The 12,923-nt window shown below is 39.1% G+C and overlaps 2 protein-coding genes and 1 non-coding gene across 3 annotated transcripts in view; 2 read left to right on the forward strand and 1 right to left on the reverse strand.

Annotated features, from left to right (window-relative positions):
• The window catches only part of LOC103120922 (multiple C2 and transmembrane domain-containing protein 1), a 355,114-nt gene that overhangs the window by 93,132 nt on the left and 249,059 nt on the right, over positions 1 to 12,923 (reverse strand). Inside the window, exons 4-5 of the mRNA XM_060201181.1 lie at positions 5,760 to 5,839; positions 3,640 to 3,751 (exon numbers count right to left, since the gene is read on the reverse strand). Of these exons, the coding sequence (XP_060057164.1) occupies positions 3,640 to 3,751; positions 5,760 to 5,839 (192 nt within the window). The remainder of the gene's footprint in view (positions 1 to 3,639; positions 3,752 to 5,759; positions 5,840 to 12,923) is intronic.
• Positions 11,411 to 11,544, forward strand: LOC132541609 (small nucleolar RNA SNORA70). Its single transcript, XR_009552742.1, has one exon. It is a non-coding gene; the product is annotated as a small nucleolar RNA SNORA70 (small nucleolar RNA).
• LOC107522955 (large ribosomal subunit protein uL16-like) lies at positions 11,432 to 11,967 on the forward strand. The gene is made up of 2 exons (XM_016191830.2): positions 11,432 to 11,487; positions 11,592 to 11,967. The coding sequence occupies exons 1-2, from the start codon at positions 11,432 to 11,434 to the stop codon at positions 11,911 to 11,913; spliced, it is 378 nt and encodes a 125-aa protein (XP_016047316.2). The 3' UTR covers positions 11,914 to 11,967.

Raw genomic sequence — 12,923 nt, forward strand, 5'->3', positions numbered from 1 at the left:
AGCTGTAGTAGCTAAAGGGATTCGAGTTATGAAAATGGCGTGTGAAGATCAAGAAACACTCTGTGGTAAGAGTAAATGGTACTGAAGAGATTTGAAGAAAAGGAAGAAAAAAGATGAATGGCACCAGATTTCTTTTTATGTGTAACTGCTTCCTTCCACATTCAGCTTTGATAAATCAACAATCAGTTCTCAGACACAAGTATTTTTTTTATAAAAATTTATTTGTTTGTTGTCCCTTCTGTTGCCCTTGTTGTTTAACATTGTTGTGGTTATTGATGTCATCGTTGTTGAATAGGACAGAAAGAAATGGAGAGAGGAGGGGAAGACAGAGAGGGGGAGAGAAAGACAGACACCTGCAGACCTGCTTCACCACCTGTGAAGCGACTCCCCTGCAGGTGGGGAGCCGGGGGCTCGAACTGGGATCCTCATGCCGGTCCTTGTGTTTTGCACCACCTGCGCTTAACCTGCTGAGCTACCACCCAACTCCCACAAGTATTTTTTTAATCAGATATTCTACCTAAATAATAACTTTAAGATAACAGGGAAACTGAAGGATTTTCAAAATAAAAATAACACTAGGAACTGCTTTGTGTATGCTGACATGTGTTTTGTGTAATTTAGAACAACTGAGTAGCCTTATCATAAAGTTTCTTAATATTAACCTCATATTTTTAAAATATTTATTTATTCTCTTTTGTTGCCCTTGTTGTTTTATTGTTGTAGTTATTATTGATGTAATTGTTGGATAGGACAGAGAGAAATGGAGAGAAGAGGGGAAGACAGAGGGGAAGAGAGAAAGATAGACACCTGCAGACCTGCTTCACCACTTGTGAAGCGACTCCCCTGCAGGTGGGGAGTCGGGAACTTGAACCGGGATCCTTACACTGGTCCTTGCGCTTTGCGCCACGTGCGCTTAACCAGCTGAGCTACCACCCAACTCCCCACTAACCTCATATTTTAAAGCCTAAGTTTGATTTTAGGCCACTTAATAACTATGCCCTTAATGTAAAAATTCAGCAAATTCTCCATTATCAAAGAGCTTCACACTGATCCAGTCTCCAGTAAGGTTGCCTTTATGAATGGTTAGTATTGTAGAGTACTCCAATAATGTTAGGTATTTTTATCCACAAAGTTTCTAGCATTCATTAACACAATAAAATCCCTAACTCAGGAATTCTACTACCAAGTTTGGCTGAACTTACTTCCTACTGGTAAACCTGCAGATTTCGTAACATCTCTACCTTTGACTGGAATTTTGCAATAGCTTCCTAATTAGTCTCTGAACATACATTCTTATTCCATCCATTATCTACAATGCACTTAGAAAGATATTTTTCAAAGGCAAATATAATTATACCAATTTTTATTTATGAAGCTCCTTATAGCTTCCCAGTGCTCTTATAAAACAAGCCTTAACATGGTCACAGTTCCTACACAGTCTTCCATCTATCCATCCATTCCAACATCCAATGCATCATGATCTTCTACATTCTTTTTCCTTCAACTTTTTAAATGCAGCATGGTTTAACTAGCCACAGTTTTTTTATTTTATTTTATTTTTACCAGAGCACTAGTCAGTTCTGGGTTGTGGTGGTGCAGGGGACTGAACCTGGGACTGTGGAGCCCTTAGACATGAGAGTCTCTTTGCATAACCATTATGCTATCTATCCCCACTGCCATAGGCTCTTTGTTCCTGCTAATCTGCTCTGTTTCAAATGCTTCCTCTCTTCTTGGTCTCGCCTGATTACTTCATAGTCAGACTTCAGCTCTTGTTTGACTTTCTTAGATAATTTCTGTTCCTCTGAGTAAAATTAATTCTCCTATATTTGTCCATACACCAGCATGTACTTCTTTGATGACACTCAATAGGATGGCCAGTTTCCACCCCCTTTAGTAAGGATTTGATTCCATGTTTCCCTCCTAGGTAGGGATTCAACTGTATTCTGAGTGTCCAACACAGCACTTGGCTCATGATAAGATTCTGATGAAGAACAGATTTGAGTAGATCAATAAATTGATATTCACAATTTATTTCTAAATACATATTAGGCAGCTAGGATGTACTCCTTGACATATTCCAGGTAGAATGCCTTCTGAATTGGTGACTTATAAATAATGGACTTTCACTTTTTTTTTAAATATTTATTTGTTTGTTTATTTATTTTCCCTTTTGTTTTTGCCCTTGTTGTTTTATTGTTGTTGTTATTATTGTTGTTATTATTGATGCCTTCGTTGTTGGATAGGACAGAGAGAAATGGAGAGAGGAGGGGGAGACAGGGAGAGAGAAAGATAGACACCTGCAGACCTGCTTCACCGCTTGTGAAGCGAGTCTGCAGGTGGGGAGCCGGGGGCTTGAACCGAGATCCTTATGCCGGTCCTTGTGCTTTGCACCACCTGCGCTTAACCGCTGTGCTACCGCCCGACTCCCTGGACTTCCACTTCTAAGTAGTTCTTATAAGATATTTCCTTGTCCACCCTGTCATCTGCACACATGGGTCTGTGTTTTATCCACATATACATGGATTTTTCTCACCACGCTGTTTAAATAGTTGATAGCATCTGTTGGTAGAGAAATTTCTTCCTCATTAAATGAAGTATAAATATTTAAATAATAGCTCATAGACATTATATGTGTTTTTTTCTTTTTTTTTTAAACACAAAGACAAATACTTGTGGAAAAAGGTGAAATTTTCAAATTTGAAACTGGAATTCACTATTTTTATTTTTATCATCTGAACTATAAAGGGAATTGCCAAAGATACTTTTCTAGCAGGTAACATTAATTAAATTTATTTAATAGTACGTTGCTTTAAAATAGCAGTGACACATTGCTGAAAGAAGATTTGAGCTTGCCTTAAATTTTTTTACCTACTAAAATGTGTCACATTCAGAATCGGTGAGAAAACTAACTCTCAGCACATGGAGGCATATTGAGTCTAATAAGTAATCTCTGTCAAATTGTGGCAGAAAATACACTGGACATAATACTGATGAAAGTCAAACCTTGCAATGTTTTAGTGTCACTTCATCAGTCTTGGGATAGTAAGCTTCCAGATACTCCCTGTCAGTCTCTCAGAGCAGCATGGTGTACAAAGAAATACACACAGCCAGTGCTAGAAAATGGTTAACACCGATATGTAAGCCCATCAAGGAGATGATAAGTAGTCACTTATCATTCAGCAAACAAATACCAGAAAGCAGAAACTCTGTTATAATTTTGCCTCTTTTTCCTAGTTATGATACACCTGACAATATAGTAAAAAAAAAAAAAAATCATAGGATCTCCACAGTTCAGTGTGGAATTTCAAATATTCACTTCACTAGTAAACATATTTTTTGAGTGGATATTACCATTTGCCTACAAGATAACATATCTAAAATTCAAATTTTTAAAAGATGCAAATTGCCTTATGTTCACAACAAGAGGTTCTGATCTGGATCTTAGAACAGTAAGTTCAAGTTCAAAAGATACAATATGCAAAGACTAATGAGATCTACAGTACTCACAGAAACAAAGAATGGGCCAAGTGTTCATATGGGCTTCTCTTTCCTACTATTTGGAGAGTCAAAAAAAGCTGCCAACACTGGAACCAGTTGAGAGTACAGAAAACACTCCTGCTGGATGACGGGGAGACTTACCATATCCCCGTATTCGCCTTCTTTAGGGGTGAGAGTGACCAGCAGCAAAATGATTCCAAGATCATGGTCAGGATAATGGGGATCCTTCAGTGTTAGGGTCACATCTGTGGGTCTAGGATACAACGTATTGAGATTTTGAATAGGTGTTCAAATTAATAAACTAAAATATATTTGATATCAAGACATCTCTGAATATTTTGTGGTAATTTAGTATTCCAAATCCCCCAAACAAATAAATATGTATAGTATCACAGTTAGATTTAGTTAGATTTCCTCTAAGGATTATATATAAAAATTCGTAGGTAAAGCTTCACTATATTTTATGATTACATACTAAAGAACATGTGAAATTATTTTATAACACCTACTGATTTCCTTTCACCGAGACTCTTTACTTCACTTTTAAATAACATATTAATGTGGCTATCATTTTTATTCAGAAACGATTAACTTGTTCATAGAATGCAACAGCATATATGTGTTTTTAAAAGTAGCAATATGTCTGTTTTGCTCTGAGCAAAAGGAATGATAATCTAGATACATACAATAAGTAATACTGTGGTTAATATATATTTAGATGTAATCTCTTTATTTTCATAATCACCCCACATTTTTCTATTTTTCACATGGTGTATGTAGCATGATTATCCAGAACAGACAGGACTGTCTTCTCCATCAAAAGAATATTATGTAGCTTCTGTTGCCACCCCATCCAGCACTTCCCCAACTTTTTAAAAACCCAATGTTCTTCTGTAATATTAAGCTATTCTTAGCTTCTATGCTTAAATGCATTGAAAATAAAAGTTTGTAACTAGATGAAAGGAATGATTAATTTTAGTAATAATGGTATAACCTTACTACTAATTAAACAATAGTTAATTTAGCTGAGCAAATATCAAAATCACTCTCCATTTCAGAGGTATCCTTCATTATCCTAGGATTACTGCTGATAGCAAGAGTAGATTTTACTTTATTTAAATTGATGAGAGTTGCTGTTTTTGAAGCAAAGTGTGCATGTGTTATTTCCTGTCCAGTGGCCTAATTCTTAGATCAATAATTATCATTAACATTCAAAAGTTCTTTATGACATAAAGCAGTCATTTAAGCAATATTGTTTTTTAAATTTATTTCTAGCATGCTTTTCTTTTAAATTGTAGTAATGTTGGTTTATAAGACTCTATATTTTAGGCAAAAAATTACATACCTCATGGTTCAGTCCCCTGCATGGTCAGAGTTTGTTCTCTCTCTCTCTCTCTCTCTCTCTCTCCCTCTCTCTCTCTCTACCTACCCCCTCCATTAATAAATAAATAAAATATTTTTTTAAAAACTTCATATGTCTTTAAAATTTATGTTACTAAACTATGCCCCAAATGTTTCTATCTCCTTAACTCAAACCACTAGTCCCCTCTCAGATCTCAGATGTGTGATCAGAGACCAAGAGTTTGCTTATGTTAGACCCTGTCAACTCCCTTGTTGTGTCTCTTTATATCACATATATACATGATACTGCTTGTTTTTTGCCTTTCTCCTGAATTATTTTGCTTAGCTTGATCTACTCTAGTACTTTCTGTGTTAAAGTGAACACCAAGAGTCTATCTTTTCTTACCTAGCTGCATCTTTAGATTTTTTTTTTTTTGATGTTTAGCACAGATCTAGGGTAAAAAGACATGTATTCAATGTTCTTTTTTTGTTGTTGAAAAAAAAATGTTTTCAAATGAGATTATAGGAAGATGCTATGATTTGTACTTGGTAGATGAGAATGACCATCTATGACAAAGGTACATAAATATAAGTAACAAAAATTGTGACAAAGGTTCAGGACTTCTGACATTTACTATCAGACAAGTCCAATTTCATAAGTAGGTGTAGAACATTAAAATAGGGGGCCAGGCAGTGGCACACCTGGTTGAGTGCACATGTTACAATGTGTAAGGACCCAGGTTCGAGCCCCCGGTCCCCACCTGCAGGGGGAAAACTTTGTGAGTGATGAAGCAGGGCTGCAGGTATCTCTCTATCTCTCTCCCTCTCTATCACCTCCTTCTCTCTTGACTTCTGGCTGTCTCTATCCAATAAATAAAGATAATTAAAAAATAAGAGCATTAAAATAGTTCAGAAGTTACCTATTTAAGTCCAGTTGTGTGAGATCCAGAAAGGCTGAGCCCATAAAGTCATCTTGTAGCCCAAAGTCGTAGTCAAATACCTATAGTCAAATACAAGAGGTAGGTATTATTATTAATAATTCCAAAATAAATCCTTTTTTATCTTTTTTTAAAAAATTAATTTATTTCCTTTTGTTGCCCTTGTTGCTTTATTGTTGTAGTTATTATTGTTGTCATCATTGTTAGATAGGACAGAGAGAACTGGAGAGAGGAGGGGAAGACAGAGGGGGAGAGAAAGATAGACACCTGCAGACCTGCTTCATCGCCTGTGAAGTGACTCCCCTGCAGGTGGGGAGCCAGGTTCCTGATGCTGATCCTTGCGCTTTGCGCCACTTGCACTTAACCCGTGGCACTACTTCCCAGCTCCCCAAAATAAATCTTAAAATAAAGTATCTTGGTTGTGACATATTATTGTCTATGTAACCAAATAAATAAAACTTTCTGAGATTTATTGAAAAAATAATAGCTTTTGGCAGGCAAGTTAGTTCAGCTGGATATACTCCTGCTTTATCATAAACATGACGCAGGTTGAGCCCGCCTCCCACCACACTGGAGGAACCTTTGATGTCTTTCCTGTTTCCCCTCAGTCTTTGTGTCTCTCTTTTTCTGTTTTAAAAAGTGGGCTTAGCAAAGCGCAAGGACTGAAATAAGGATCCCAGTTTGAGCCCCGGCTCCCCACCTGCAGGGGGTCGCTTCACAAGCGGTAAAGCAGGTCTACAGGTGTCTATCTTTCTCTCCCCTTCTGTCTTCTCCTCCTCTCTCAGATTCTCTCTGTCCTATTCAACAACAACAATGTCAATGGCAACAATAACAATAATGACAACAACAAAATGGGAAAAAAATGGCCTCCAGGAACAGTGAATTCATAGTGCAGGCACCAAGCCCCAGCAATAACCCTGGAGGCAAAAAAAAAAAAAAATGCAGAGACTCCATCTCTGTTATCACAGCAGCCAAGTCTCAGAAGAGAAAGCCACTGACTAAATCATTTAAAAAGAAATAAAATGAAAAAAAATAATAAAGTGGGCTCAGCCAGGGTTGAGTGGTGACACAACTAAGTTAAGCACAGAAAGTAGAAAGTGCACAGACCTGAGCAAAGATCTGGGTTCTAACTGCTGCTCCCCATTTGCAGGGATGGAGTGTGTGTGGGGGGTGCTTCACAAGTGACAAAGCAGGCCTGCAGGGGTCTATTTCTCTCTCCTTAAATATCCCTCCCTTCTCAACTTCTCTCTGTCTTATCCAATAAAATGGGGGAAAAAATGGCTGCCAGGAGTAGTGGACTCACAGTGCCAGCACCAAGCCCCAGAAATAACTCTGGAGGCAAAAAAAAAAAAAAAAAAAGGACTCAGAATAGTTAAGTCCTAGCAGTGACTACCTACAAACACATATATTCTATTCTTTCATGCTCTGGAATACTAGGGTCTCACAAAGCATTCAAAGAAACATCACATTTAATTTTATACTTAAAATTGCTAATTTAGGGCAAGTATAACTGTGGAAGATAAATACCAAAATAAAATATAATAAATCATAAAAGTGAGAGAAACATAGACGAAGAATATTCTTTCACAGTACAGAATGGACATTGGCACTACTAGAAAGTAAAAGTAAGTTGGTATGAAATTCAGTACATACTTCTACCATACAGACTTTAGAGATGAGAATATAATTCTTATTACAGATAAATGAAACGAGATATTAATAGTAAAACTTAGTGAGCTAAGTCAGAAAGATAAAGACGAGTATGTGATGATCCCACTCATAAACAGAAGTTGAGAAAGAACAGAAAGGAAAATTCAAAGCAGAAGTTGACTGAATTTGGAGTAGGGCACCAAAGAAAAAATCCTGGGTGGAGGGTGATGGTGAATGTTCAGCTTCATGGGGCGGGGGTGGTGGAGGGGAGAGGATGGGACACAGTCTTTTGGTGGTGGGAATGGTGATTATGTACACTCCTATCAATTTGTAGTCATATAAATCACTAATTAATATGAGAGGGGAAAATTGATTAAATATCTCAAACTGTTTAAAGCACAGACTGAGTCTTTTTAATACACAGGCTGAATCTGATATGTTGACTCTCTTAAAAGCTTAGTCCAGGGAGAACAAAAGCAACTGGTGGCATAGCTATATGCAAATAATGTCAAAGGACATAAAATATGGGGTGGGTGTGTATAATACAGCAAATCCTAAGAAAAGGATTCTTCAAAGTTAACCCAATTGCCAAACAATGTGAGTATTGCAATAATTATCTATTGTCTTCTTAAACCCTAAGACAACAGGAATCTCCTGCTTCCTCTATAGATCCTATGTTTCTCCCAATCCTGGAACCTCTGGGGTGGGGCTCACTTCCCTGCATGTTTCTCTCAAATCAGGCCAAATGATAATTGCATCCGCTGATTCCAACCTAATTAATGCAATGAGTACCATCTCAGCATGCTTCACCTCAGACTGTGTACAGAGAAATCAGGCATGGATTGCCAACCTTTGACCCTCATCACTCCGGTCAGACCTTTCCTTTCATGGTATTCTCTAATGCCATTCCAGGAGGTTCACCTCCTAACAAAGTCCCAAAACCTAGATATAGACCAGGTCCTATAATATAGAGCATATGTTCACAAGTATGTATGAATTAGGGCAAAATATATACCTGAAAGCAAAAACACACAATAGTCTACAGTGAGTCAGTATAAAGTTCATAATGAAATAGTGTCCACTTAGACTTCAATACCCTCCTCACCTACTTTCTATTACAGTTCTCTCACTCACTCCAAAGATAACCTTAGCAAAGCAAGGACTGCAAAAGCTGAATAAGGTCAAGAGACTGGCATACTTTAAAGATGACTCTTTAATCACTATCAGGCCATTCCATAAGCTGAGTCTCCCAAACAGACTTGATGGGCCTAGACCTCAAATAAATCCCTCTCTCCATTGTTTCCGGTCATCTCTACCAGGAACAACAAAATAGACCCCTTTGTGGGCCCCCATAGGACCTTGCCCTAAACCTGGATCAACAATGGTATAGAATGTCCCATCCTCCAAAGGGAGGATAGACAACATACTCTATGATACACCTGAGGAAGATGGGTTGATACTGGGGCAGCATGGAATGTTCCTACTCATGACCACAGAATGTGACTCAGATCTAGAGGGATGCAGAGGTCACATAGGCTCCTAAGCTAATTCACATCAAATTGATGGGGTTTACAGTGATATTTATACCCCTTTCCCATATTAGGGAGCTACTCTCTTCCCTGATCCAGCTTTCTGGTCCTTTTCCCAGCCAGGATATCATCTCCCCAGACAATAATTAGGATTCACTTGCATATCAGATTTCAGGCTCAGGCAAAAACAAAACAAAACAAAAACACTAGTATAGCTTCAGGCCCTTTGAAATATAACTAAAATATGCCTACTAGCTATCTACAAAATGGAGGACCCCCCAACCAATGTCCCTTGGAGCTCTGCTTCCCCAGAGCCCTTCCCTACTAGGGAAAGAGAGAGACAGGCTGTGAGTATGGATCAACCTGTCAACGCCCATGTTCAGTGGGGAAGCAATTACAGAGGCCAGACCTTCAACCGTCTGCATCCCACAATGATCTTGGGTTCATACTCCCAGAGGGTTAAAGAATAGAAAAGCTATCAGGGGAGGGGATGGGATACAGAAATCTGGTGGTGGGAATTGTGCGAAGCTGTATCCCTCTTATCCTATGGTTTTGTCAATGTTTCCTTTTTATAAATAAAAAATTAAAAAAAAAAGAAAACTAGCTTATGTCTATGTCAGGGTCATCAACTAACTTTAATTTACTTATGATTTTTTTTTTAGATATACACACACAGGGAGAGAAAAAGAGAGAGAGAGAGAGAGAGAGAGAGAATGAGAAAGAGAGAATATGAAACTACAGCACTAAAGCTTCCTTCAGTGTACCAGGGACCAGGCTCTAACTTGTGTGGTACACGTAGCAAAATAGCATACACTATTAAAGTGAGCTAGATTGGGAGTCGGGCGGTAGCGCAGCGGGTTAAGCACACATGGCGCAAAGCGTAAGGACTGGCTTAAGGATCCTGGTTCAAGCCCCCGTCTCCCCACCTGCAGAGGAGTCGCTTCACAGGTGGTGAAGCAGGTCTGCAGGTGTCTGTCTTTCTCTCCCCCTCTGTCTTCCCCTCCTCTCTCCATTTCTCTCTGTCCTATCCAACAATGACGACATCAATAACAACAACAATAATAACTATAACAATGTTAAACAACAATGGCAACAAAAGGGAAAAATAAATCAATATTTTTTAAAAAGTGAGCTAGTTTGCTGATCTCCACTTAAGGCTTTTAACTCATTAATTCCTTCAGAAATATTAAGCACTTATTATATGCCAGACAATGTCTTGGGCATTGAACAAATAATGGGGGGATTGGGCGGTAGTGCAATGGGTTAAGCACACATGGTGCAAAGCTCAAGGGCAGGCATAAAGATCCTGGTTCAAGCCCCCTGATCCCACCTGCAGAGGGGTCACCTCACAATCGGTGAAGCAGTTCTGCAGATGTCTATCTTCCTCTCCCCCTCTATGTCTTCCCTTCTCGATTTCTTTCTGTCCTATCCAACACCAATGGCAGCAATAACAATAATAATAACAACGAGGAAAACAAAAATGGGTCAGAATGGCTGCCAAGGCGCAGTGGATTCATAGTGTAGGCACCGAGCTTCAGTGATAACCCTAGAGGCAAAATAAATAAATCAATTAAATTAAAATAAAATAATGGTGAGCAAATCTAAAATTGTGGGTACTTACTTTATATATAATAAAGGAGACCAGTGAAAAAGAATGTGGACAGCTCATAGGTGATTACAAATTTTGATAAATGTAAGAAAAGAACAGTGTATGGGGAAAATAAGTGACAGCAGTTATCAGAGAAAGCTCTTAGGATGGAAGAAACTGCTACTAGATGATGGTTAGAGCTGTGCTCCTTTACCTTTCTAAACTGAAAGTCTTTGCATTGCACACGGGGGGGGGGTGTTTAGTGGGCATAATCATGACGTATAGCGTGATGAGAAATTGTACTTGCGTGTCAACAACCACACTGTAAACCATCAGCCACTCAATAAAAATGGAAAAAAAAAAAAAAGGAAAATTGAAAAGTCACAAGGGGAATTTATTCGAGTAGTAAGTTTCCCTAAAGCTTTTAAAACATTTGATTTACTCGCTTTATAAACTGCCTTTCAGGAGTACATTTGTTGGAAAAGACAGAGCACTCCTGAAATAAATTTTCTCCTTGATCAATACCACTCCAGAGCTTTAGTCCTTTGCTTGGTGTCACAGCACGTGAATATATGACAGGCGCTGTGCAACTCACAACTCGGTATTTACATGTGGTGGAGTAGTATATTTTGCAACATAAACTTTACACCTAAATGAATTTCTCTTCGGTATTCTCTTCTCGTTGTATCACCCTCCACCAGACTGTGAGATGGAATCCATTAAACTGGGAATCCACTAAACTGACTAATATAACGACAGCTCATCCAGATGAGTCAACATCCCAGTTCTCTAAATTTACTCTGCTGGTGAGAGACATTCCTGTTGTTTTAACGCCAGCTGTTTAGTTATCAAAAAGGTATAAATATCTGCAGCCAATTAAGCGGACCATGCTGCCCTCCCCATGGCGCCTGGTGTGCAGTGGCTGCAAACAGCAGCCTCCTGGGTAGTGTATGCAGCCTGTTGTTTGTATAGCCTGCCCTGAGGGACCCTGGAGACAGCCCTTTGTACTCTGTGTTCATTTTATGCCTGAGCTCCTGCTATCCCTAGCCTTAGAGTCCAGACAGGGATGCGAGATGCTTTGGGGAAGTCCCAGGGCACTGTGGCCAGAGTCCACATTTGCCAGGTCATCATGTCCATCTGCGCCAAGCTGCAGAACAAAGAGCATGTGATCGAGGCCCTGCGCAGGGCCAAGTTCAAATTCCCTGGACGCCAGAAGATCCACATCTCCAAGAAGTGGATCTTCACCAAGTTTAACGCAGATGAATTTGAAGACATGGTGGCTGAAAAGTGCCTCATCCCAGACGGCTGTGGAGTCAAATACATCCCCAACTGCGGTCCCCTGGACAAGTGGCGGGCCCTGCATTCCTGAGAGCCTCAGAGGTGTCCCTTAATCAATTACAATAAATCAAGATCCTGCTTTAAAAAAAAAGGTATAAATATGAGAATGAATGGAAACACAGAGGCCACTGATTATTGAGGTTTTTAGCTATGTTCCTTGACTCCAATCTCTGTAAACTGCTCACAGAAAAGGAGTTGCTGGGAGTCAGGCGGTAATGCAGCAGGTTAAGCACACATGGCACAAAGCACAAGGACCAGCATAAGGATCCCTGTTGGAGCCCTTGCAGGGAAGTCGTTTCACAGGTGGTGAAGCAGGTCTTCAGGTGTCTATCTTTTTCTCCCTCTCTCTGTCTTCCCCTCCTCTCTCCATTTCTCTCTGTCCTATCCAACAATGATGACATCAATAACAACAACAACTACAAAAACAAAAAAGGGCAACAAAAGGGAAAATTAATAAATATAAAAAATTATAAAAAAGAAAAGGAGTTTTTCCAGGAGTTGTAGAAATATACAACACTGAAAAAAGAAATAAAAATAAAAACTAAAAAAAAGGGAGTTGGGCGGTAGCTCAGCGGGTTAAGCACACGTGGCGCAAAGTGCAAGGACTGGTGTGAGGATCCTGGTTGGAGCCCCCAGATCCACACCTGCAGGGGAGTCGCTTCACAAGAGGTGAAGCAGGTCTGCAGGTGTCTGTCTTTCTCTCCCCCTCTCTCTCGTCCCCTCTTCTCTCCATTTCTCTCTGTCCTATCCAACAATTCTTCTTCTAGCGTTTGCCCTATCCAACAATGATGACATCAATAACAACAACAGTAATAATTACAACACTAAAACAACAAGGGCAACAAAAGGGAATAAATAAATAAATATGTAAATAAATATATAAAAAAGATCTACTCCAATTCCAATAACAAGCTCAGTTAAGGCTGATTAATGTTTCTTCAAGGGTTACTTCATTAGGCACCATGTTCAACACATTATGTAAGTTTTGTTTTTGAAATTCCCAAATAGCTATTGTTTATTTAACTAATTTTTCAGAGACTT

This window comes from Erinaceus europaeus, chromosome 11, assembly GCF_950295315.1.
Source record: "Erinaceus europaeus chromosome 11, mEriEur2.1, whole genome shotgun sequence".
Classification (NCBI taxonomy): domain Eukaryota; kingdom Metazoa; phylum Chordata; class Mammalia; order Eulipotyphla; family Erinaceidae; genus Erinaceus; species Erinaceus europaeus.